The sequence below is a fragment of the Brassica napus genome, chromosome C4, assembly GCF_020379485.1.
Source record: "Brassica napus cultivar Da-Ae chromosome C4, Da-Ae, whole genome shotgun sequence".
Classification (NCBI taxonomy): Eukaryota; Viridiplantae; Streptophyta; class Magnoliopsida; order Brassicales; family Brassicaceae; genus Brassica; species Brassica napus.
In genome coordinates, this window is record NC_063447.1 from 22,827,305 (window position 1) to 22,855,124 (window position 27,820).

Genomic DNA, 27,820 nt, shown 5'->3' on the forward strand with positions numbered 1-27,820 from the left:
TTTTTTACTAATATAGTTAGTTTTTAATGATTTTATTATGTCTTTTTTATACTCATAAAACTATTATTCCATTTCTCATGCAAATGAATATTAAAGACTTGGAGAGCCAAACAAGTGAAAAGGTAATGGATCATGAATTGAGTAACCTTACAGATGCAATATTGCATGAGAGATTTGATGAGAAAAAAAATTCAAGAATTGGCAGCGAGAGATGAAATTATATTTAACTTGTTTAAAGTATTATACGTACATAAGTGAAGACAAACTGGTTAATCTTGTTGGAAATACTGATGTCTTCATTTTTGCAAGTGATGATGTTTGATCGAGAAGCTTCATGCGAATCAGGTGAATTTCATGACATATTAAAGCCAAATTTGAAGTAGGTTTATATCTCTAGATGATATACCAAGAACTATTCCCCTGGCTAAGAGCAGGACACATGCCTCCCGCCTCCAGCTTCTGGCTTCCGGGTCAAGTGATTCCTTCTACATCTGGGTAAAGAGAAAAACTTCTAGGTAAATATGAATATATTCACATATCTCAGGATGTGGTCGAATCTTCTTAAATCTAAGGGAAAAAGGATGGTTTATATTATCTAAGGATATCTTCAAGAGAGAAGGAAACCCCCTATATATTAATCATGGAACATTGCAACATGTTTTTGTAGCCACATGTCATCACAAAAATGATTTTTAAAATTGTTAGAAAAATAAGTTGGTCCATATAAACATATAATATGTTTTTTATTAAACAAACTATCAAATTAATTAATAGTGTACAAAAATATTTTTTCTTTCCTTAAATAAAAACTATGGTTTGATCCCTCACTGTAGGGTACGTAGGCAATTCCCAGTTAAGAATGCATCTATAGATAACTCGGCGGCAGGAACCATAAACTGGATCAGGAAGACTATGCGGTCATCACTATAGAAAGGTAGCCACGAGCCATAAGATCCATCTTTCCTACTGCTATCAAGATAACCAGAGTAAGACTGTCTTTGTGATTAAAAACCTGAAAGGTTAAGAGTCCATGTGTCTTTTGATCGATATTCCCTCGATGAGACTGCACTTTAAATCTTTAAGTGATGTCAGTGATGGTGGTTTTGTACATCTATTACGAGCTACGGCTGAATGGTTAGGTTGCTAAGATGAGGTCGAGTACATGGAAGTACCTTCTAAGTTTTGTACTAATTGATGTGGCTTGCAACAAGTAGTGGTTAAAGTGTTCTAAAGAATATGTGAGTTCTTATGTTTTCAAACCTGTTTTACAGATCCAGTTCTCTGTTTTGCTTGAAGGCAAGCAAAAGCTAAATCTGGGGAAGTTGATATATCATTGTTTTTATGGGGTTTTGGCCATGTTATAAGTCCGGTTTTATAGCCTTGTACGTGTGTTATGAGTCTTTATGTGTCCTTGTAATTTCAGGTGAGTTTTGTAATGGAGCACTTTGGAGCATAAGGAGAATGACTGCTGAAAATATCAAGTCAGAGACCATATTTTGGATTGAAACCCATCTTGCACACCATTCCTCAACAAATTTTGAAAGAAGTTTCAAGAATTGAACGTTGGCCCAAAGTTTTCACTTATTTTCAATTTAGTCCTTAATGTGTTTTAGACCTATATGTACTATTTATGAGCTATTTTTTAGGCTAAAATTTATTCTATCATTCATGTTTTGGAGTTACAAATCAGAACTCACACTAGAGGGGAGACTTTGAACTTATGTTTTTATCTTATTTATTTATTTATGCAATTTATTCATTCAGTGATTTCTGTTTCATTAATCATGTTTGAGTAATCTACTTGTTAGATTTTGCGTTTTCTAGGGTTGAAGATTAATTGTTAGATTGAATAGAATTGTTAGGATAATCTTATAATTCTTCATCTATATTGTTCTTAATGCTAGTTCTAGATTGACAACCTGAAATTTGGATCTTAGGATAATTGGTAGACACACAAATGTTACTGATTCCTTGAAGTAATCTTAGATGATCAAAATACATATTTGCAAATAAATTTGGTTTGTCAATTTTAGGAACTTATCAAACATGTAGTTAATGTTAGTCTGAACTATTAAATTTGCAAAGAGATTTGAAATTCTAGGATCACGACATAGATAATCTTTGCAATGAAAGTTGATTGATGTGAATATTGTAATTTGAGTTCAAGAATTGTTCTTAATTAAATCCTTAGCAATATGTCTGGTCTGCGATTCTGAACCACATGTGAATATCTTTAAGTTTAGTGTCTTTCCTACTTAACTTACAACTGCTTTAATTGTCTTTTATTTATATTACAACAACTATTTTTTAGCTTAATTTAAAACTAAAATCCATTGAGTGATCAAACTAAAATCTATTGAGTGATCCAGAGTCTTTGTGGATTTGATCCCTTAATACTATATTGCACTTCTGAATGTGCAGAGTAGCTCATAGAGACTATATTTGGGAAGTTTGAGAACTTAGCATCGATCATCAAGTTGAATGGCATCTCAGAGGACTACTTTTTCTACAAATTGTTTACATACTCTCTTTTTGGAGATACATCTTGTTGGCTCAAGCAATTGCAGTCATGTTATATGAACTCTTTGGAGGACACTAAGACTGTCTTCCTTAACAACTTCTTTGATGATGCAATGTCTAAAGAGTTGAGAAACAAGATCTCTATCTTTTTTCAACATAATACTGAAGCATTCAAAGATTTTCGGGTGAGATTCAGACTATACCTGATGGATTGTCCACACTGTGATTTCAGTGATGTTCAGTTGTCAGGCATCTTCTTCAGAGGCCTTGATTAGAGGTACCATATGGATTTGGATGCTACAAGTGAAGAAAACTTCAATACCATGAGTCCATAAGCAGCTCAAAAGCTTATTCATGAGAACTTGGTATTTAGCAATAGTACCAAGAAGGCAGACCTTAATTGGAAGAGATTAGTTTCCATGGATGGATGTCATATTGATGAGGTGAAAGCTAAGTTGGATTCTGTTCACAATCTCCTTGTGGGTAAAAAGCAAGTTTAGTTTGCTGCAGAGGCTGAAACCTTTGAACCAACTGCATAGTTTGAAGAGAAAGATGTAAAATTTGTCAATGGAACAGGATTTTAGGGTTACACTCAAAGATCTCAATTCAGAAACCATTTCAGAACGACAGCAGCCACAAGGATTATGGTTCCTCCAATTATCAAACACATCATACACCAACTCTATAGATTAGGATGAAATATATCATGGATCAGATCCTGGAAGGACATCATAAACAGACTATGGAACTTAATAGGAAGATGGATTCCATGTATGCTAACATGAATGGAAAATTTGAAGCTTTTAACTCTCATGTCAAGATATTGGATATTTAGGTTGCGCAGACTGTTGAGTCTGTTAAAAGGCAAGAATGATTGTTTTCTGAAATGACAAATACCAACCCAAGACACTATGCCAATTCCATCGTGGTATGGAGTGGAAAACATGATGAATTGTTGAGTTGAAATAGCTGAACGGAGACGATTTTGGAGTCACGAGCTTAGTGGAGGTCGACTCCCTAGACTGGTGTCAGTCAACACTCACACAAATCTTCAGGATTTTGAATTTTGACGAAGAGAAATTGACAGCGTTCGAGACTCATGAGAAGTACCAGTCGATACAACTGGTGTCAGTCGGCACCCACCCAAATTCTCGAAAACACGAGGCAAAATCGATCATGCTCAACAGAAAAGTTACACTGAGGTTTGAGAATTGGTTCTCACAATTTTGGTGGATTAAATTTTGAAAATTTGATATAGTAGTTGAATACATTTACCCATGGTATATATTATATAATTTGATAGGATAAGGGAGAAATGTGAGAAGTCTTTAGGAAGTTGGCATGATAGTGTCATTGCTTCCAAGGAAAATATTGGAAGAATTATAGCCACTTTTTCATTTACTCAATTCACTTCATTCTCACAATTATTTTTGTACTCCCTAATCATTTATTGGCAGTCCATAATTCGGCAAAGATAATAAGTAGTAATCTATATATAAAATTTTAATCTATACATTATCTTTGTAACTTTATATGAATCAATTGTAGTGGCTTGTAGGTGTGGCTTCCAGTGACTACACTGTCCATGAAGAAGTCAGAGCTGGAAGCTTTGATATTTGCACTAGCGAACTAGGATCAATCGTTGAAAGGCATGGAGCTAAGAAACTGAAGTTCCATGGTGGAGTAGATGGGCTTGCAGGTAGGTTCAAGGCATCTCCCACTGATGGACTCTCGACAGATGCTGCTCAATTGTACCAAAGGCAAGAGATTTTTGGAATCAACAAGTTGAGTGAGGGTGGACTTCGTAGTTTCTGGATGTTTGTGTGGGAAGCTCTTCAAAATATGAATCTTGGTGTTTGCGCTTTCGTGTCTTGGATTGTGGGAATAGCTACTGAAGGATGGCTTAAAGGCTCACATGATGGTCTTGGCATCGTGGCTACTACTCTCTTGGTTGTGTTGTTACAGTCTTTGCATTGCCATGATTTGAGTGATTAGAATAAAATGATCACTGTTCAGGTAAGCAGGAACGAGTTTTGACAGAATATGTTAATCTATGACTTGCTTCCTGGTGACATTGTTCATCTGGCGATTAGAGATCAAGTTCCTGCTGATGGTCTATTCCTCTCAGGATTCTCTGTTGTGATAGATGAGTCCAGCTTGACTGGTGAGAGTGAGAATGTGATGTTGAATGCGCAAAATGCTTTCCTTTTGTCTGGAACCAAAGTGAAATATGGATCTTGTAAGAGGTTGATTACTACAGTTGGGATGAGGACTCAATGGGGAAAGCTAATGGTGACTTTGACTGAAGGACGTGATGACGAAACTCCATTTCATGTGAAGCTCATTGGAGTTGTTACCATAATAGCAAGATTGGTTTTTTTCTTTGTTGTGATACAAGGGACGTTTATGAAGAAACTCTCACTGGAAACTCACTGGATATGGTCTGGTGATGAAGCTTTCAATCTTCTAGAATACTTTGATTGCTGTCACAATTGTTGTGATTTTGATTCCTGAGGGGTTGCCTTTGGCTGTGACTCTTATTAATTTGTTTGCAATGAAATGATGAATGATAAATGTTAGAGGTGGATTTCATCTCATTCCATACCCGGTCCAAGAATCTAAACCAGTATCATTAGGGTCCAAAAGAAGATTATATACCCACAAAGGTCCAAGGACCAATCCGAGCTCATGAGTACGCCGAGCTAAAATATTCAAACCATAATTTAACGGAGGTCAAAGCATTGAAGACGACCATAAATGCACCTTATGCTCACCAAAGATCAAGTTGTTGTTACGATCCATCATTGAAGACCTATAAATATAAAGACCAAGGACAAGAAGAAGGGGATCCGAGTTCTTCTAGAGAAATTTTATATTTTCAATACTTACATATCTTATTGTTCTTAGATAAATGTTATCTTCGTACTTGTATTTTATTTATATTTTCAATCAAATATACCTTTTTATACAATATCATCAATATAAGTACTTTTTACACACTTCTTTTTATACACGTTATCGAAAAACTAAACCAGAGTTTGAGATCCATCAATAAACCTCTTTTAGGTATTTAGAAACTTGTGAGACTATGGGCTCTGCAACTACTATTTGCAGTGAGAAGACAGGTACACTCACTAACAGTCACATGACCATTGTGAAGTCTTGCATTTGCATGAATTTGTAAGTGTAGCAAATAAATATTTTACTAATAATCACTAGGAAGATATAATTGATATCTTATAAGAAAATCAAACTATTAAGAAAAAATACACAGTCTACTTTCTGAGAATAAACTGAACCAGATCCAAAAATTTTATTTATTAAACAGTTTTGATAATTTAGATGTATTCATTAAACCAATGCCCAATTATGAAAGGGTTGGGCCGTTTTATATCCTCTTGTATGGCCCAAAAATGATTAAACACTCATCGCATCGACATAGATTGAATACAAACTCAAAATATAAAATATAAAATTTTGAGGCTTGAATCACCTATCTATTGTGGAATCCTTTTTGGTCCAATTGGTTTGACTAAATGTTCATAATGCTTCTACACCAGGAGTATGGCTTTCTATCCCTAGAAAAAGCGGAATTATGCGAATTAATGAAAAAACTAGATTTTGACCCGTGCTTCAAAAGCGCGTGATTAATTGGGTGATAAACAAAGTTGGATATGAATTCATATTTTGGGTTTGTTGTATATTATTATGATATAAAATCGTATTATATTGAATAAAGAAATTTTCATAAAATAATATAATTTATGAATTAATTTATTTGAGATTTTTTCTTAGGCATGAAAATTTACCCGATCAAAATAACGAACCGAAACCAACATGAAATACAGGTTCAAGTCTGGGATATGGAAAATGTACCTATTAGATTTTCTTGGACTCGTGAGTTTCTATTTGACACCGAGTACCCAAATACCCAAAATATTTTGTGTACATTATGTGTATTTGGGTATTTCATATATGTTTTCAGTATAAATACACACACATATATATATATATATATATATATATATATTTTTTTTTTTTTTTTAAAGTTTTGGGTTCGCGTTTTGGTTATAGTTTCAAGTTTCAAGAAATTTTTCAAAATATATCTTTGGTATTCAGATAAAATTGTGGATAAGATTTTGGGTAAAATTAAAGGTCTTTTGGGTATTTGAATATTTTTGGATAGTTTTCGTGTTTTGAGTTTTACAGGTTTTTGGATTCTATGAATCTTTTTTAGTCTTAAATACCCGAACCGCCGGGCCCGTCACATATCCAAATTACATGTATTTTAGATGTACTTGAATTATGGACTTGAACTGACTCGGATCCGAAAGAAACCGACCCGAACCTGAACCGAATTTCTTTCAAATACCTAGTTGGATCCAAATGTTGAGGAACCAGAGCAAATCGAATTTGAAAGGAACCGATTTGTACCCGACCCGAAAACCCAAACTCCCAAACATAATCTCTCTCATTATATTTTGTGTGTATTTATAAGAGTTACATATGCTGAGTTGGTGAGGCTTAATATTTATTTATAAGACTTTTGACTAATTTAATAGTATATATTTGTAATTATTTCTCTTTTAGTTGAACTAAAAAACAACAAACAATTTTGTAGGGATTTTAGTAACTTTAAACTTATCTTAAATAACAGATTGTTGTTATAAATAATTTTATAAAAATTAATTTAGCGTAATATATATATATATATATATATATAATTAAAAATAAAATTTGATATATATATTAACAAATGGTTTACTAAAGTGGTTTTATCAATTTTTTTTTAATATTTGGAGTTATCTAATATAAGATGATATGGTATAAATGATGTATCATATATGATAACTCATTTTATAATTGATGTCTAAATGTTGTAGATCCATCTTGAGCAAAAGATATGGTACTTAACATTATTTCATAATAACCATAATGCTGGGTGATAAAATAATTTAGAGAAAAAGTGTATCATATGAAATGCGGAGTAATAATAATATTCATTAAAAATATTATTTAAATTTTATAGATAGAGTAATTAATAGTAGGATCAAAAATAATAAATAGTTATAAATAATTATATGGATAAACAAGAGATTTGCATTATAGTACGAGGAGTACCGTCGAGCATGAATCCCATAGAGCGGCTCAGGTGATGCAATTAAACATGAATCTTATGCGTATATATAATTGTCGGTTGTATAATAGTTTGTAATATTTTTCATAATGCTATAATTATTCAGCGTTAAAAAGAAAAGAAATACCTATCTATAACAAGAAAACACAAACCCCTTTAGGAACCCAAAAGCACATTCTTAACTAAATCAGGATCATCATTAAAATATAATGTATAACAGAGATGCATGCAATGAAAGATGCAATAAATATTGGTCAAATATAAGCATACAACTAGGTAGTGACCCGCGCCATGCAAAGAATGAAATATTTAACAAATATTATATTACTTACTTGTAATTATGTGTATTTTTTTCATTGTAGAGTTCCCGTTATCATGCTGTTTAAATATCTTAGCTGATAACCTGAAATTAAATTAAAGGTCTTTAGTTTTTAAATACATGTATTATACATGTTTTTAAAACTACATATATTATACTTGTTTTAAAAAAATACATGTATTATACTTTTTTTTTAAAAATACATTAGACCCTGATCCGCGCGCCAGCGCGGGTATGAATTTTCAGTTTTTAATTATTTATTTTATTAAATGATGTATTTGTAATATTCGTTCATATTATATTCATTAAGTAAATATTTTTTTTTTGCATCTTAAACTATCTATTTTTTTTACGAATGTGTGATATCATATAAAAAATATAAAAAAATGAGTATAGAGTTAATTAGATAATTTTAAAAACAGAAATTTTTCTTTCGTGTGCGATATCATATAAATAATGATCCGCCCAGTTAACAAAAATCATGCTTATTTTATGTGTAATTTTTTTTTTTTTGACAATTTCTTTAAAACTATATTAAATTTTAAATATTTTAATTAGAATATTTTTAATATCTTTACCTTTTTATTTGAAATGCAACTCAATATTTTTTTAACAATTATAACAAAATATTTAAAAAATATTTTTAGAATTTGTTTGAAAAATATGAAAATTACATTTTAAATTAAAATTATCCTAAAATATGATAAGTTTTGATGTAAACGAAAACTCAAATTATGTCAAAAATAATGATATTCAATGATAATAAAAATTTTAATTGATTATTTTTTTAAAAAATACATTTACAAAAATATTGTTTGAAAAAAAATTCATTTATCTTTAAAATATAAAATGAAAATATTATAATTAAATAATAAAAAATATAAATAAAAACCATAAATTTAACAAATGACAACTGAGTTATATTATGCTAAATTTTTTTTTCTAACAATTTATCAAATGACAAATGAGTTATGAGCAAATAATACCATATAATTTTTTAAAAACATAGGCATTCTTAAATATTTTTTGAATAAATAATTATTTTTAAATTTAATCCACTGAAAATAATATCCGTACAATTGTGTGAGTCAAATTCTAGTTTTATTGATGCATGTTATATATTAGTGCTGCATGTTTTAGGTAACATTTTAATGATGTACGTTTTTAAAAATCTCTATTATTAAAATTATTGCACGTAAGGATAACTCATGAGTTTTTTTGGTTGATTAAATGACTTTATGTCCAAATTTATTTAAAGATATTTCATTAAGGTAACTGAAAAAGACAAACAATAAAATAGGAAGTTTAAATTCATTTAAGCATATTTCATTAATGTAACTGAAAAGACAAGTAATAAATTAGGCAGTTTTATTCGTTTTAGGATATTTCATAAATGCAAATAAAAAAGACAAGCAAAAAAAAAGGAGTTTAATTAATGAAGTAAGAACATTTTCAAATGGGTACTTCTCTTTTAATAATATAGACTTAATATACATGATTAACATATACATGTAATATACATGTTTACAAAAATCAATTGTTATTGGACCGAATTAATGAGCCAACAAGATATGTTTGGCTCGTTCAATTTAAATGTTGAGGCTGGAAAACACCAAACCGAAAAAACCAATGAAGTCTTACTCTTATCCAAAAAAATCAAGAGCATTTGGCGAAAGGGGGTTACGGTTTTGTTCAATTCCAAAATCGATCCTACTCTAGATCTCGCTTATTTGAGATAAAGATCTGTGACAAAAAAAAAAGAAAAGATCTTGCTTATCGGCAACAAAGTCATGTATTTCTTTCATCACGATCTCGCTTATTAAAAAAATTAACCATTTTTATCGATCCAGTTTCTAATCTATAATATCGACTTCTCCTCCAATCTTTAAAATTAGGTTTGAGATATTTAGGTTCTTCAAGAGTGTCCCTTATATGTTAATTACTTAAATATGATTTTAGTGATAATGATGTTACTGATTATCTAACCATTTTCTTTAGAATATGTTTAGATCAATGTGGTGAACGAAGAGGTTAGTTACATTAACCAAGAAAGCCAAACAATTTGGGACTGAAGTTGAGACTCATGGATAATTGCCAAAGAAGTCGATATTAATTTGTTCCATCACTGAAAATATTTGTCGGAAGGATCTGTACATATAGGCTGAGTCAATCGACTTAGAAGGTATATTTTGTATATACATTCAGTTACTTTAGAACTTAGCCTACGAAGCTAATATGTTTGGGGAAATTACACAATCCTGCTTGATAGTTTTGCTCTGGAAAACAAACTGGAGTGAGAGTTCCAAAGCTAATTAGTGTCACAAAGACAAGGGATGAGCAAGATGAATGTAAGAACAACACTGTCTATCGACCTTTTTCAAAAAGAAACAATATTTTGTGTTGTGATTAGTGTTATCAAGTACTCAAACGGATGTCATTGAACTTCAATATTAATGGTTTCTACGCCCAGATTGGCTTACTAATATACAGCTTAGAGTTCAATATTTTAGGTACTTTGTAGGTATTTAAAAATCCAAACAAACTTAGTATGGTTAGACGGGTGTTCGCTTATTAGAATAAGAAAATATTCATTTCCAAACTAGTACATAAATATAATAAAATTCTGCAAAGATCAGAAAAATATAGTTGCAGAATGTATGAAAATGTTTACCGTCATTAAACCTCTGAAACATAAATTTATTTTCCCACCGACAATATAGTAAAGCAAATATAGTTGCAGGTATGCTGATAAACTTTCATTCAGATCATATCAATCAAGAAAGTGAATAATTTTTTCATCAAAGTACTTTTTTGACACACCGTCAAATTACTTACATCGAGCTATTTCTGAACGGTTCTTGGCCACTTCTTTGTCTGGCGCGGTGGTCGGTGACCTAAAGCCGCCTTCAAATCCTCCTATATTTCCTTTTTCTACAGCTTCACGGAGAACTTTGGAAGCACCGTCATCTTCGCTTCCAACACTCCGCCTCTTTCCTTCACCACCCTCGACGAATCTTTTCTCGGCGATGGATTCACTATCCTCTCCTCAGCTGGCTCCTTGCACGCGTCTCCTCTTTTTATCAGCTTCCATGGCTTCACCGGAGAAATCTCCCTCTCCTTCTATTCGCCGGAGCTCTCAAGTTTCTGTTCTTCGCTTGCTCCTTGAGAGTTGTTTGATCGAGAAACGGTAATAAATAAGATGTGGGTTTAAACAAAGACGTCTTATTAATGGTCGGAGAAAGAACGTTCAATCGGTTACAAGGGAAAAAAAGAGAACGCGACAGAAAGAAAGTCGGTGGCTCGATAAGCTACCGGAAAAGTACAACTAACGGCGAGATGAAGCAAATGTGAAAACCCTAATCTAGCCGCCAAGTGTTAGTCAATGATTTCGGATCCTCTTCTCGTCGTCTCTCCTTTCCCTTATATAGGCGTCCTGGTGCCTCGCCCTTGACCTAATTTACGCCGTCTTGGTGGGCCTCCTCTGCTGGGCCGAGAAGCCCGTAGGCATCCGAGCAGCCGCTGAGCTGAACGTACTTCAGTCGATGATGATTAACTAAAAGTACTCAAGAGTCAAGCCGAGAGACCTGACTCTCGAGCCGACCGATCGAGCCGTCGCTCCTCCTAATTCGGGCCAGGCCTTCCTATTCCTCGGGCCTTGTGGGATGGTCAAATCCATCTTCTACAGTAAGTCCCCCCCTAGTCCATTAGTGAGCGGAGTGCTTTCCAGCTCGTGATGGATTCTAAGGTTTGGAGGTTTGAGGGAATAGAAGGCCTGTCGGAAGGTTGGAACGGTTGGTCGATGAGTCGCACTGCGTTGTTCTCTCGAAAGCGAGCAGTAGAGGCTTTTATCTCTTCTTTTGGTCGTCGTGTCGCAGGAAGGGTTCGTCGCGAGGGTTCGCTGGACATTTGGGAGAGTTTCAAGGCCCATTTAGGCCCGTTTAGGCTTAATGACGACACCTCGAATTCCCCCCCATCTCTTTTTTTTTTAATGAACCGAGAAGTCGAAACGTCGCGAGGGTCCGCTGGGTTTCTAGGGCGGATTTCGAGGCCCGTTTGGGCCCGAATAGACCTAATGATGTCGCCTCGAGTTCCCCCCTCTCTCTTTTCCTTATAAATATGCAGACCCCCCTTCATTTCTTCAAGTTTTTCTCCGCGATCAAAGGTACTTTCTCTCTCTATCCTTTATCTCTCTAAGCGTTGTTAGATTCATTCGAAAGATTCTTCACCGTTCCGTTCTGCAATGTCGTCGGGTCAGAGGCTATCGAAGCAACAGAAGGGAAAGGCAGTCGCAGCGACGTCGAATCTGACTAGGAATCCTGACGGGGGTCGTGTCGGTGATCCGGAGGCGATTCATCGCGCGGCAATGATGGACACGGCGAATCTATCCCGCTCTCATCGACTTTTGGTTGCGGATGCTGCGAGACTCGCGAGAGAAGGATGTCAGAACGTCGTTGCGAGGGATGCAATGGAATGTTCGAGAGACGGGCAGAGCGGGGCAATGCCCGTTGACTCGATCACTCTGAGAGCTCGACCTGCGGAGGTTGGTCTCTCGGAGGACGATGATTCTGAGGCCGAGTTCTTCCCGACCACTTTTTACCCCGATGGGATTTTCGAAGAGCTTCCTCAACTCCATCCCGATTTATTGCGTCCTGCCTTCTTGGCCGGTCAGGACTGGGAAGGCGTAGAGGAGACAAAGTCGACTCTTGGAAGCGTGAAGAGGGTTCTTCGGGCCGCGGGTGCCGTAGGCGTGACCTTCCTTGTGCCTACGGAAACGCAGAGACCCTGGTCTCCTCCGATGGGGTACCAGACGGTGTATGAATCCTATTTTCAGGAAGACACTCGTTGCTGGTTCCCCATCCCGCGACTGATCACAGCATATGCCAGACGTCGAGATCTCGCGATCAGTCAGCTGCTGAATGGCTCGCTGCGTCTAGCGGTCACTTTGTCGGTTTTGGCGGAGCAGATCGACATGCCGATGAGCATTAGGTCGTTCGAGGAGATGACCTCGATAACCGACATGAAAGATGGCACTTACTCGGTGAAGATGCGACCGAACTGCAATGTGTGTGCCGGTCATCCGAATAAGACGCAGAATTGGCAGCGCTCCTACTTCTTCCTTAAGTCCGACAGCTCGGCCTTCGAGGAGCCTCCCCAAGATGATTACCGAGTTCTTTGGAACCGTTCTTGCGGTAGAATACTCTGTCGCGAACCGTAAGCGATTTGTCGATTCTAACCAACCATTTTTTTGCTTTGTATGCAGTTGGCCATCCTACCTCCCCAACTTATCCCGAAGATTTCTTGAGGAGTGTTCGCGCCGTCGCTCTGCTTCGAGTCTATCGTTGGTCTGAGATCTCCGTCGAAAGGATCCGTGAGCTTAAGGATCGAATCGCTCGAAGTACGTTCTCTCGCACCTCTAGACAGTGCTCTTTTAGTCGCAAGTTTTTTCTGTCAATTAAGCCAGCGTTGGAACCATACGGATCGAGACCCGCCAGAATCCGAGCATCCACAAACTGAGATTCCAACACGAGAGGAGAGAGTATAAAATCGCTTTCAGGGATCTCGCCAATCTTCAGCTGCTCAGCCTCTTGTTCGTACTTCCTCTCGTACTCGACGAACATATCGATAGAGGCTTGCGGTATGTCGTTCCCGGCTCCTTTCAAGGCCTCGAGGCACTTCCTAGTCCCGAAGGCTTGGCTGTGAAGTAACCGAGCCTCGTCGTAAGGACCCCGACGCTCCTCTCGAGAACGAATCCTGGCGAAGCAACGACTAGCCTTGGCGGTCATTTCCGCCTCAACCCTCCCCCTTTCTCTCGTCACCTCCAAGATTCTGGAGTCTCTCAGACGTTTCATCTCTCGCTCGTGCGTGGCAGCGAGTGAAGCCTTCTCGCTCTCGAGGTCAGCATTCTTCTGTTCAAGCTCGCGGATGGTTCTTCGAGACGACTCCAGCGCGGCTTTAAACTCATCGCGCCGAGCAACGGTGCGAGCCATCACCCCGTCGAGCTTCTGCAGATTGGCCCTTGACTCGTTCAGTTGACGAGCAGAAACCTCTTCCTTCTCAGCAAACTCTTTCTTGGCCAGCTCGAGCTCCCCCAAGGCTCCTTTAAGCGCCGTGTCGTATTATCAATCACGACATTCATCGTGCTATCACCCTGAACACGCGACACAATGGAAATCGTGAGAGGTTAGGAGTCAAGGAATTTAAAAAAAAAAGGACCAAGCCGTTTACAAGCAGTTTGGCCCTTGCAGCTTCTTCGTATTCACCCCCGAAGATAAGGTCCTTCACAGCAGGAAGAGGTTTCGCCCTCCCTCTTAGTTGACAGAGAAACTCCCCACATTTCTCTGGAACGTACACTAAGGGAGCCGGTCCCTCATAATGGAAGTCGACCTTATCGGGAAAACTGAATCCGGGAGCCCTCCTTAGGATAGCCGAGCCACGGGAAGAAGTACCGATCTGGATGGCCCCTCCTCCGACGGGAACTGGAGTTCTCTCGCGAGGAAACGTCAGGACAGGAGACCGCCTCTCATCATCGTCTTCGTCGTTTCCCCTCCTTATCAGGAGTGGCGACCCTTCGCTATCTTCCTCGGAATCACCCGAGCAGGCGGCGTTAAGAGAAGTCTCGCGTTCCCCTCCTTCGCTTACTCCCTCCTCGTCATTCTGTCCCTCCGAGGCTTCAGCCCCAGAACCCCCCTCTTCGGGCTGAATTTCTTCTCCTCGAGCATCCTCTTCCTCTTGCTCGATCTGCTCGTCAGCATCTTCCAACTGCTCGCCGGTGGACTTCTTCTTTGTCCTTTTCTTCTTGCTCTTCTTCCGGGGCTCACTGGAAGGAGGGACATCACTTGTCTCCTCAATACTCCTCCCGGCTCCCGAACCATCGCCTCCTTTTCTTTTCTTGCCCTTCCCCGCACTTCTGGCATCGGAAGGGAAAACCTCGTCAGAACGAGGAACCGCCGTTGAGGGCCCTTCCCCGCTAGTCAGCCCCAGCTGGGCCGCTATTATTGCGCTCAAATCAGGAAGAGTGCCCATCTTCTTCGCCTCAGTGATTTGTTTTTGGATGTCTCTCGGGAAGATGTCCAGTCGCTTAGCACGAATGGGAGTCGACAGAGATGGCTCGATAAGCTACCGGAAAACATAAGGCAGAAGGCTCAGGACGCGACAGAAAGAAAGTCGGTGGCTCGATAAGCTACCGGAAAAGTACAACTAACGGCGAGATGAAGCAAAGGTGAAAACCCTAATCTAGCCGCCAAGTGTTAGTCAATGATTTCGGATCCTCTTCTCGTCGTCTCTCCTTTCCCTTATATAGGCGTCCTGGTGCCTCGCCCTTGACCTAATTTACGCCGTCTTGGTGGGCTTCCTCTGCTGGGCCGAGAAGCCCGTAGGCATCCGAGTAGCCGCTGAGCCGAACGTACTTCAGTCGATGATGATCAACTAAAAGTACTCAAGAGTCAAGCCGAGAGACCTAACTCTCGAGCCGACCGATCGAGCCGTCGCTCCTCCAAATTCGGGCCAGGCCTTCCTATTCCTCGGGCCTTGTGGGATGGTCAAATCCATCCTCTACAAGAGTATACATGAATTGTATGATATTATTCCTCACCATCTTCAGATCCGACATAATCTTCACCCTGAACTCCTTGATCCCTTCTTCCTCGCTGCAGTTCTCCACAGATTTGAATGGTGTTGCTGCTGTTGCTTCGATGCTCAGAGTTGACGAATCAAAACGGAACGAAACAGAGGAGCCAGCGAATTGAAACCGGAGATTGACGTCAAATTTGGTAATCGGTGACATTGTATGATTCTTCTTTCTTGAAAGTTGATATATAATTTCTCCAATGATAGATTAGACGAAACTTGGCTTGTGATAAAACTCTTGACAGCAGACTCGCGTCTTCTATCCATTACCAATCCAAACTTGAAACATATTTAATTTCTTTATTAACCCGATTTTTGGTTAGAAGCTCTATGGAACCGACATGTAAGCAGAGTCATTTTTAAATTTATGTGAGGCTTACACGTGACTAATATAGGGTGAACACATTAAAGTCAAATGTTTCTCTTTTAGGAGATTAACACAAAATCCCCGGATAAACCTATATGGTAACAGTCAAGTGTTGAAATTTTATTTGTAGAAAGTACCAAAAAAGAAAGCAAAGTCAACTTAGTTAGAACCGGTGTGCATTCCAAGTCAACGTGAAAGTGGTATTGGACGGACGTAAAAGGAGTTCATAAAGCGTTCGATTTTGCCTTTGGGGTCAGAGTATCTGTAATGACCCTCACGAACCAACAAATGTTTTGTCGACAAAAATCCCGCTCGACTAGTTTGGAAATGGTTCGACCGAAATTAAAAATAAAAATCGAACCGCTCGACTTGTCTATCTTGTGATGGAAGGAAATTCCCTTGATATATCTGATTGACTGTTAATTATATTGGTCGAATTTTAATCAAGTTGGACGAGTTTAACCAGAAGCCGGACGAGAACTGAAGAATGAGAAAAATTTAGTCGAAAACTGTCCAAAAAAATAAAATAAAGTAATTACCTCCTGATTGTTGCTCGTGTCTCTCAATCTCAGTCAGCTGCTTTGCATTCTCAGTTAATTAATTAAACAGCACATGATTATCACAAGCAGTCTGGTTGCTTGCTTAATCAATTAAAATTAAATCAGGTGGCTGGGAGAGATTTCTTCAAAGGAAGGAATTAGTGAGCTGCTTATGTGGATTATTATGAATTAAGATGCCAGCTGTCTTGTGATCACCAAGCCTGGTGTAAACCGAAGGAACTCAGCTTGCCATCAGATAATGGTTCTCAACTTTCTCCTCCTTGTCGTGATAAACAAAAGAAAAATCATAGAGAATATTTTCAGAGAAGTTAAGAGAGAAAGAAGATAGAATCAGTGAGAAAAATCAAGAGAATTTTGGGTGTTGTTTTCTTCAACCAGGCTGTATTGTTGTTGATGTGTGGAAGAAGAAAGGTAAGCTGATCAGATTAAATCACCAGCCTTGCTCTGTTCTGAACCAAGTTCTGTTTCTGTTTTGATGATAGTCAGATCGTGAGCTTAGCTTGAAAGGATTGTTCAGTCAAGATCATCAAGCCTTCTAGCTGTTTTGGTAAGCTGTCGTGAAGTGGTTTGGATGTGGTGATAAGAAAACCTTAGTAACCGTCATGAACCTTGTCCATTCTTAGGATTGTTTCAGCTTGTTTGAGATCAGTTTCAAACTTTCTTAAATTTGGTTTCAAAATTTGTATCAAGGTGAGTCTAGATAGTTGGATGAATAAATCATGTATGAGTGTAGCATGAGTTATCTGCAGTGAATAGTCATGAATGATTAAGTGTTGTCTAATCATTCTTGAAGTGTTCAACTCATGTGAACTCTTAGGAAATGTTCTCAAGTGTTCGTGGAGGTTTATCTGTGACTTAGTACTTGTTCCCAAGTACTAATTATATATGCATTCACATAGTTAATAATTATGGAAGTAATAATCATATGAAGTCTTAGTCAATACTCAGTACTTAAATATCCCCATAATACAAAGAGCCTTGATCGTACATGGTTAACGTGACGTTTCAAGATCGTACATGGTTAACGTGACGTTTCAAGATGTACGAAGACACGGAGTTACAGTATTGCAGACTAGGGTCGTGTACTGGGTGACGATCCAGTTTCGTGTGTTCATAGAGTGATTACCCGAAAGAGAAGAATTTTAATTATTTTTTATTTATTTTAATTACCCCCTAAGCTCTTAGCCTTTTGTGATTTCGGGTTTAGCATATACCTATATATAAATATAATTATGAACTAAGGACGGATGATATGAAGTGATGTATAGGACGAGATTCATAATGATGGAATATGTACTATTACTTGAATGGTCATACTTATTTATTATTGTGATTGCTTGTGTTGATGATTCTAGATTCACTGAGTATGTTGTTACTCACGACTCATTTGTGTGTGCAAGTAACCATTAGGCGGGAAACTTACTCTTTCGGATTAGAAGGAATGGCATTCAGTTGTAGTTTTTGTTGTCTTTGCAACAAACCTTTTGTTATATATTTACTGTAAAACGTTGTTGGGCGACATACCGTAGGTTAAAACGATTGGTAAGATGTTCAAAAATCAATAAATAATGTATAAAGAATGTTTATAAATCACGAGTTCTCATATGTTACTAGTACTTTTCCGGGACGAACCAACTATCAGTATTGCTTGTCAGGTTGAAAAGCCTAGAGTGATATCCGATAGGAGCGTCAGTGTTCTCAGTTTTTGGTGTAAGCTGATCGGAAGTATTCCGAGAACCTAGGGTCGGCCTTCCAGAAACATCGACCGTGTCATTTCCGATCATCTATGATCGGGGGTGTCACAAAGGTGGTATCAGAGCATTAATCTACGATGCTAGAATGGGACTTGTTTCAAAACAAATTTTGAGTGAAAAATGTGTCATAAGGATAATTTGGATATGCTGGTTTGTTCCTTCTCTTAGAAATAGATAGAACTAGGTAGAAACTTACCAGAATCTTTCGTTGCAGATGCCACCGAGACATGCCAGACGTGGTGGACCTTATCTAAGGATACCTTTTTCATAATCTCCAGACTCTTCACTGCCATCTACTCCGGCACCACTTCCGACCCCTAGCTTCGAGGCTACACCTCGGGCTCTAGTTTTGAGTCTGATCCATTTGAGGATTCACATGAGGATATTCCACTTCAGATGTCGAAGCCTATGTCACCAGTTCTGTACTACATAGATATATAGATTGATGTTGTTCATGATTATGCTGCTGATAATCATGCTGCCGATCATCATGCTGCCGGTCATCATGCTGCCCACGCTGTTGATTATCCTGCTGCTCATGCTGCTGCCGGAGAAGATGTTCCACACTTCCATGCTGAAGCACCGCCAGCAGCACAACCTGAACTAGCGCCAACTGATCCAGCGATAGTGGCAATTCTAGAAATGATGGCGGAGATGGTGAACTTACAACATCAAGCTCTAAATGCACAGCGTGTGCAGACAGCTCCGGTACCTACCACTTGACATCTATACTTTTTAAAGATCGTTATGCTCATGAAGAACTTGGGTACTGCACACTACGGAGGAGGGACTGATCCGTTAGAGTGATGCTTGGCTACAGAACCTTGAGGGAAACTTCCGTGCAACTCGCTGTCCGGACGAGTTCAAGAAAGATGTGGCTGTGTACTACTTGGAGAAGGATGCAATGAGCTGGTGGCTGTGTGTGGATCGCTACCTAGGTGATGTGACAACGACTTTGCCAAACTTCTGTCAAGCATTTCAGCGGAAGTATTTCCCACCAGAGGCTAGAGATCGTCTTGAGGCTCAGTTCATATCTTGAGGCTCAGTTCATGGCATTGGTACAAGGAGATAATTCTGTTAGGAGGTACGAGTCGGAGTTCACTCGCCTCGGGCAATATGTTCATTACGGTCAGGAAGACGAGCCTATGATCATCAGAAAGTTCCTTTGGGACGTAGTCCATACATTAGGAGCCGTCTTGAAGCTGTTGAGTTTGGTAGATTTTCTGACTTGGTGGAGCGAGCAATGAATGTATAGGAAGCTATCGTCGCCGAGAGGGCATCATGAGTCATTCCGCAGAAATACGATGTCAGGCTACACAGAGTCAGCGCCCGTCTCCATCCATGATGAATCGGGGTCATAGAGGCAGAGTAGTTCGTGGAGGACGTTCAGGGGACACCGTCAAAGAACTCACACTTGTTATGGTTGTGGTATAAGGGGCCATATTGCTAGAGATTATCCGAATGGAGGACAATACCGGCCGGCTGTACTACCCAGCGTTACTTGCTTCACATGTGGAGAGCGAGGACATTACGCGACATTGTGTCCGCGCATTCATCCTACATCTTCAGATGCATCACGAGCCCCACATGATGCATCATCTCGTCCTCCATTACCCTTCCCCATACCTCCAGCGAAGCATCATGCCATTTCTAGTAGGGCCTATGCCTTAGAGTTACCTGGACCATCGGGACCGCCGAAGGATCCTATCACAGGTTTGTTTTCTTATCCTACTCAATGTTGTGTGATCTCTTTTAAAAAAAAAATTGAGTGGTGCATTAGTAAATAAAAAATGCTATGTGAATGGTTGAATTATTAATTGACCTTGAAGTCAATTATCTATAAGTACTTTGGTTGTGAGTCCGCTCATTTCTTGTTCATTCGGCAGCAACACATATTTTTGTAGTCCCCGAAGTAGCATCTAGACATAAGAGAGAATTCACTAAGGTGAATTTAAATATTCATGTTTTAACTCCCGGTGATTAAGTTCTTGAAACCGAAGACTGCATCTTAGAAGTTCTGATCACTATTCAAGACGTGATCTTTCCTGAGCTACCGAGCTCATCTCGATTGTGGTCGAGGGAGGATTGTCTTTGAGAGAGATACCCAATCCCCTTTAGCTTACCATGGTGTTGTACCGAGTGTTGCAGTGTCGCTATTTTTGGCCTTGAGAGTAGATAACCTTCTAGAACAGAGTGAAGAAGTTTATCTAGTTACCTTAATTGTTGGGCAAGTAGAAGATGAGCATGAACAGAATTTAAAAGATATCCCAGTGATCCGAGAATATGATCCCAGACATCCAATGCCTTAAAAACGTCCTCATATTCTCGGACCACTGGGATGTCTTCTATATTATGTTCATTCTCATCTTTTCTTTCCCAGCTATTAAGGTAACTAGAAACACTTCTTCACTATATTCTAGAAGGTTCTCTACTCTCAAGGCCAAAACCAGCGACAATCCAACACTCGGTACAACGTTATAGTAAGCTAAAGTGGATTGGGGATCTCTCTCAAAGAAAATCCTCCCTCGACCACAATTGAGATGAGCTCGGTAGCTAGACAACCAATCCATTCCTAGGATAGACTTCATAACGCTCTAAGGAAAGTTAACAAATGGGGCTGGAAAGATCACATCTTGAATAGTGATCGGAACTTCTAAGATTCAGCTTTCGGTTTCAAGAACTTGATCACCGGGACTATGTGTTGCTCCCGAATCAAACAAGATATGAGCGGAAATTCCATCCACAACCAAAGTACCTTAGATAATTGACTTCAAGGTCAATTAATAATTCAACCATTCACATAGAATAAGAAAACAAACTTGTGATAGGACCCTTCAGCGGTCCCGATGGTCCACGTAACTCTAAGGCAAAGGCCCTACAAGAAATGGCTTGACGCTTCGCTGGAGGTAGGCCTGGGCATTTTAACCTGGATCCGAAAGCCCGAACCGGAACCGACCCAAAAATACCCGATCCGGAACCTAACCGAAAATTTATAAGTACCTTTTGGGTCTAAATATTTTTTATCCAAAAGAACCGGAACTGAAAATAACCGACCCGAATAGACCTGGACCCGAAAAGAACCGACCCGAATAGACCCGACCCGATAAGAACCGATTTGTACCCGACTTAAAAACATGTATATCTAAAACTATGATGTTTTTTTTGTTCTATTTTATGATTTAGTTGAAATATATTTTGTTAACAACATTTGTTATTATTTTGTAACATTTTTTAAGTAATATGAAGCTTTAAAATGTTAAATTTAGAGTTTAAAAATAGTTTATTTTAATTATTAATAGTTTCTTTTAAGTTATTTTGTAAAATTTTAGATATATATGACAAATATCAACTAAATTTGATGGAATTGGGTATGTCTTGTCCTTTTCAGATCCTAAATACCCGAACCCGACCCGGACCCGATATGGACTCGAAAAATTATGAGTATTTTATGGGTATTTTAATTATAGACCCGAACCGACCCGGACCCGAGAAGAACCGACCCGAACCTGAACCAAAAATTTCTAAGTACCCATTGGGTCTAAATATTTAGGACCCGAAAAACCCGAACCCGAAAGGAACCGGCCCGAACCCGACCCAAAGACCCGAACACCCAGGTCTAGCTGGAGGTATGGGAAAGGGTAATGGGGGACGAGATGATCCAGCCTGTGGGGCTCGAGATGCATCTGAAGATGTAGGATGAGTGTGTGGACACAATGTCGCATATTTTCTCACTCTCTACATGTGAAGCAAGTAACGCTGGGTGGTACAGCCGGCCGGTAATTTCCTCCATTCGGACAATCTCTAGCAATATGGCCCCTCAGACCACAACCATTGACAGTGTCCTCCTGAATGTCCTCCACGAACTACTCTGCCTCTATGTCCTCGATTCATCATGGAAGGAGACGGGCGCTGACTCTGAGTAGCTTGACGTCCTATTTCTACGGAATGACTCCATGATGCCCTCTCGGTGATGATAGCTTCCTCTACATTCATTGCTCGCTCCACCAAGTCAGAAAATCTACCAAACTCAACAGCTTCAATATGGCTCATAATGTCTGGACTAAATCCCCGAAAGAACTTCCTGATGATCATAGGCTCGTCTTCCTGACCGTAGTGAACATATTGCCTGTGGCGAGTGAACTCCGACTCATACCTCCTAACAGAATTATCTCCTTGTACCAACGCCATGAACTGATCCTCAAGACGATCTCTAGCCTCTAGTGGGAAATACTTCCGCTGAAATGCTTGACGGAACTCTGGCCAAGTTGTCGTCACATCACCTATGTAGCGATATACACAGAGCCACCAGCTCATTGCATCCTTCTCCCAGTAGTACACAGCCACATCTTTCTTGAACTCATCCGGACAGCGAGTTGCACGAAAGTTTCCCTCAAGGTTGTGTAGCCAAGAATTCGCCTCGAACGGATCAGTCCCTCCTCGGTAGTGTGCAGTACCCAAGTTCTTCATGAGCATAACGATCTTCAAAAAGTCTGGATGTGAAGTGGTAGGTACCGCAGCTGGCTGTGCATGCTTTGCATTTAGAGCTTGATGTTGTAAGTTCACCATCTCCGCCATCAGTTCTAGAATCGCCACTATCGCTGGATCAGTTGGCGCTGGTTCAGGTTGTGCTGCTGGCGGTGCTTCAGCATGGACGTGTGGAACATCTTCTGCGGCAGCAGCATGAGCGGCAGGATAATCAGCAGCGTGGGCAGCATGATGATCGACAGCATGAGCAGCATAATCATGAACAACATCAACCTTTATATCAATGTACTACGGATCTGGTGACATAGGCTTCGGCATCTGAAGTGGAATATCCTCATGTGAATCCTCAAATGGATCAGACTCAAAACTAGTGCCCGAAGGTGTATCCTCAAAGCTAGGGAACGGAAGTGGTTCCGGAGTAGATGGCGGTGAAGAGTCTCGAGATGATGAAATAGGTATCGGTAGATAAGCTTCACCACGTCTGGCCTGTCTCAGTGGCATCTGCAACGAAAGATTCTGGTAAGTTTCTACCCAGTTTTATCTATTTCTAAGAGAAGGAACAAACCCATCATATCTTAATTATCCTTGTGAAACATTTTTGACTCAATTTTGTTTTGAAACAAGTCCCATTATAGCATCGTAGAACAATGCTCTAATTGTTCTAATACCACCTTTGTCACACCCCCGATCATAGATGACCGAAAATGACACCGTTGATGCTTTCGGAAGGCCAACCCGAGGTTCTCGGAATACTTCCGATCACCTTAGACCAACAAACCGAGAACACAGACACTCTTACCGGGTATCACTCTAGGCTTTTCAACCCGACAAGCAATACCGATAGTTGGTTCGTCCCAGACAAAGACTAGTAACATATTAGAACTCGTGATTTTTAAACATTCTTTATATATTATTTATTTATTTTTGAACATCTTACAAACCGTTATAGTTTTAACCTACGGCCCATCGCCCAACAACGTTTTTACGTTAAATATAGAACAAATGGTTCGTTGCAAGGACAACAAAAACTACCGCTTCCTTCTAGTCCAAAAGAGTAAGTCTCCCGCCTAATGATTACTTGCACACACGAATGAGTCGTGAGTAACAACATACTCAGTGAATCTAGAATCATAACACATTAAATAATCAACACAAGCAATCACAATAATGCATTAGTATGACCATTCAAGTACTAGTACATATTCCATCATTATGAATCTCGTCCTATACATCACTTCATATCACCCGTCCTTAGTTCATAATTGTATTTATCTATATAGGCATATGCTGAACCAAAACCGCAAAAGGCTAAGAGCATAGGGGGTAATTAAAGTAAATAAAAATAATTAAAATTCTTCTCCTTCGGCTAATCACTTTATGAACACATGAAATTGGATCGTCACCCAGTACACGGCCTTAGTCTGCAATACTGTAACTCCGTGTCTTCGTACATTTTGAAACGTCACGTGAACCACGTACGATCAAGGCTCTTCGTATTACAGGGATATTTAAGTACTGAGTATTGACTAAAACTTCATATGATTATTACTTCCATAAATTATTAACTATATGAATGCATATATAATTAGTACTTGGGAACAAGTACTAAGTCACGGATAAACCTGCATGAACACTTGGGAACATTTCCTAAGAGTTCACATGAGTTGAACACTTCAAGAATAATTAGACAATACTTAATCATTCGTGACTATTCATAACTCATGCTACACTCATACATGATTTATTCATCCAACTATCTAGACTCACCATGATACAAATTTTGAAACCGAATTTAAGAAAGCTTGAAACTGATCTCGAACAAGCTGAAACTATCCAAAGAATGGACAAGGTTCATGACGGTTACTAAGGTTTTCTGATCACCACATCCAAACCACTTCACTACAGCTTACTAAAACAACTAGAAGGCTTGATGATCTTGACTGAACACTCCTTTCAGGCTAAGCTCACGATCTGACTATCATCAAAACAGAAACATAATTTGGTTCAGAACATAGCAAGGCTGGTGATTTAATCTGATCAGCTTACCTTTCTTCTTCCACACATCAACAACAACACAGACTGGTTGAAAAAAACAACACCCAAAACTCACTTGATTTTTCTCACTGATTCTATCTTCTTTCTCTCTTAACTTCTCTGAAAATATTCTCTCTGATTTTTCATTTGTTTCTCACGACAAGGGGACAGGAGAAAGTGGAAAACCATTATCTGATTCCAAGCTGAGTGCCTTTAGTTTACACTAGGCATGGTGATCACAAGACAGCTGGCATCTTGATTCATAATAATCCACTAAGCAGGTCACTAAATCCTTCTTTTGAAGAAATCTCTTCCAGCCACATGACTTAATTTTAATTAACTAAGCAAGCAACCAGATTGCTTGTGATAATCATGTGCTGTTTAATTAATTAACTGATAATGCAAAACAGCTGACTGAGATTGAGCGACACCACGGTATAGATATTTCTTTTTTTACCTACATTTTATTTTTACTTATTTATATTTTCCATAAACAACATAAATACAAAAAGAAATATCTATAAACCATTAATAACAAGTGTTCGAGAAAGTGGCAAGTGTTAAGCGGGCGATAATCTTCTTCCTAGTGCCTTGACCGTTTAGCTGGAGCCTAGACGATTTTAGGAGGTCTAGGAGAATTTTTAACAAACAATATATATTATATATAAAAAATAAATTAAAACTTGCTTTTGTCGTGAAAATTGAAATTTGTTTTTTAAAAAAAACTCAACTTAATATAGTGTGCAAACATAAACTATAAAATAAGAAAAGATGTTTGTCCCATAAATTCTAGCACTGATCTATGTACATGAATTTCACAAGATATCACAAGTTAAATTTATCGATACAACGCTGACGTTATAGTTTTGTTTTCAATTTTTTTAAAATAATATATATCAACTTTTAATTTTAAAAATAAATATTTCCAAATATAAGAAGATAAATCCAAGGAAATAAAGTTGAAAATAGTATCTAATTTTAAACTAGCTAAAATAAAACAGAAAAACCGTTGTTCAAGAAATCATTACGCCGCGGTTAGGCATTTTATAGAGAAATATTTTTTAAGCCTTTCGAAAAATCGTTAAGTATGTTAGATCCGATTTACCACCTAGTCGGGCGCCTAAACTAAATTTTTGAACACTTTCTAAAACTTATAATTGAAATCACATGTCTATTGAAAATGAAAACATAGTGATACTTAATATATATATATATATATATATATATATATACATGTAAATTACAAAATAATTTTAACACATTAATTCTCACAAAATTCACTAAATTAATTAAAAGTTATACCTAGTTGCCAGTATTGACAATTATATATATTGGCTTTTTATTAACAAAATTTAGATATACTTTTAAATTTATTTTAAGATAATATATATATATATATATTGTAAATACATATATTACAAATTTTATTTTTCTTACTTTATATTCTCCATAAACATCATAATTAAAAAAACTCCATAAAGCCATTATTAACAACTAATTTTATTTATTTATTACCGATTAATGGTTCATATCTTTTTAATTCAAATTCTCCTTTTTTTAATCAAACCATTAATAATAAAAATAAAATATTTATAAAACAAAATTATATAAATTTTTTATAGATATAAAAAAACTTATTTTCTCTTATTTTTATTTTCCCTAAAAACTAAATAATAAATAGATATCTGTAAATTTAAAATATATTGGTTTAAATACTCTCTATATTTCATAAAAAGTGTCATACTAAAATAATAATAATAGCATATTAAAAAGCTCTCGAAAACTCTATTTCATCTTCTTTTCACACACTAAAATTTTGTCTCTCTCTAACTAATACACAGATACAGTACAGTTAAAAATGAATATTTATTTAAAATTTTGAATTAAAAACAAAAAATAACATTTAAAAGAAACTCTAAAATGACAGTTTTTAAGAAAAAAGATGGAGTATAAAACATAACTTTACATAACATTTGCAAATTATATAACTTAGATATTTTTGTCAACAAATAAATTAGGTATTTTTTTTAAAAATATATATTTTTATTACAATTATAATTTGATCTAATGATAAAAAGAAAATAATATTTGAACAACATAAAATGATCATCTAATATCATACTTCTTAAATGACATGCCTAATTATAAAATATAATCATTAATAATATTCTAATTAACTTTCATACCTATAAATGGAAAAATGTCTTCAAACTCTTAAATCACATGCCTAATTATAAAATATAATCATTATAAGAATTTAGTAATTTTAAAATATTCATATATGTACATGAATTTCAAAATATTACAGATTGTGTTTATCAATGTAGTTAAATCAACTGTTATTTTTCTACTTTTTATCATTATAAAATATCAATTTTCTTATCTAAAATATATTTACAAATTGAAGGAGATGAACCTAACTAAATGAAGTTAAAAATAGTAATATAATTCTAAACTAACTAAAAGAAAACAGATAAACAGTGTTATATTTGAAATAATGGATGCAAGTCAACATACCTAAAAGTGAATACTTGAACTGATTCGAAATTTTATAACTGAAATCACATATCTAGTTAAGATTAAGATATAGTGAAACTTAATACATTTATATATTTATATATACAAATTTCAAAATAATTTAGGACATATTAATTCTCACAAAAATCACTAAATGGATACCCTTAATAAATTAGAAGTTATACCTAAACAATTATTTATATGGCCCCACAAATTAATAAATAGAACTATTTGTAAAATATAAAATATATAAATTTGTATATATAAAACAATTTTTATTTCCCTAAACAAGGTAAACAAAAAGAAGATATCTATAAATTTTCAAAATAAATAGGTTTATATATATATAACATAAATTGGAAATATATTTGAAAATAAAATATTTTAGATATACGTTTTTCAAAACATAATATTTTTATTATGATTATAATTTTGATCAATTGATAAAAAGAATATAATACTTGAAATTTTTTTTGATCATCTAATATCATATTTCTCAAA

At 37.1% G+C, this 27,820-nt stretch overlaps 1 protein-coding gene across 3 annotated transcripts; it reads right to left on the minus strand.

Annotated features, from left to right (window-relative positions):
* Positions 1 to 115: 115 nt before the first annotated feature.
* Positions 116 to 25,841, minus strand: LOC106391942. Of its 3 annotated transcripts, none has more exons than XR_007321884.1 (3): positions 24,815 to 25,841; positions 24,679 to 24,739; positions 116 to 491 (listed from the first exon to the last, which is right to left on the minus strand). XR_007321884.1 is itself a non-coding variant. In XM_013832689.3 (3 exons), the coding sequence occupies exon 3, from the start codon at positions 22,856 to 22,858 to the stop codon at positions 22,085 to 22,087; it is 774 nt and encodes a 257-aa protein (XP_013688143.2). In that variant the 5' UTR covers positions 22,859 to 23,269; positions 24,679 to 24,739; positions 24,815 to 25,838; the 3' UTR covers positions 21,725 to 22,084. The 3 variants fall into 3 exon arrangements, 2 of the variants coding, with proteins under 2 accessions (XP_013688143.2, XP_013688144.2); XM_013832689.3 differs by lacking the exon at positions 116 to 491 and adding an exon at positions 21,725 to 23,269 and having other exon boundaries at positions 24,815 to 25,838; XM_013832690.3 differs by lacking the exon at positions 116 to 491 and adding an exon at positions 21,725 to 23,269 and having other exon boundaries at positions 24,679 to 24,743; positions 24,815 to 25,838.
* Positions 25,842 to 27,820: the final 1,979 nt, after the last annotated feature.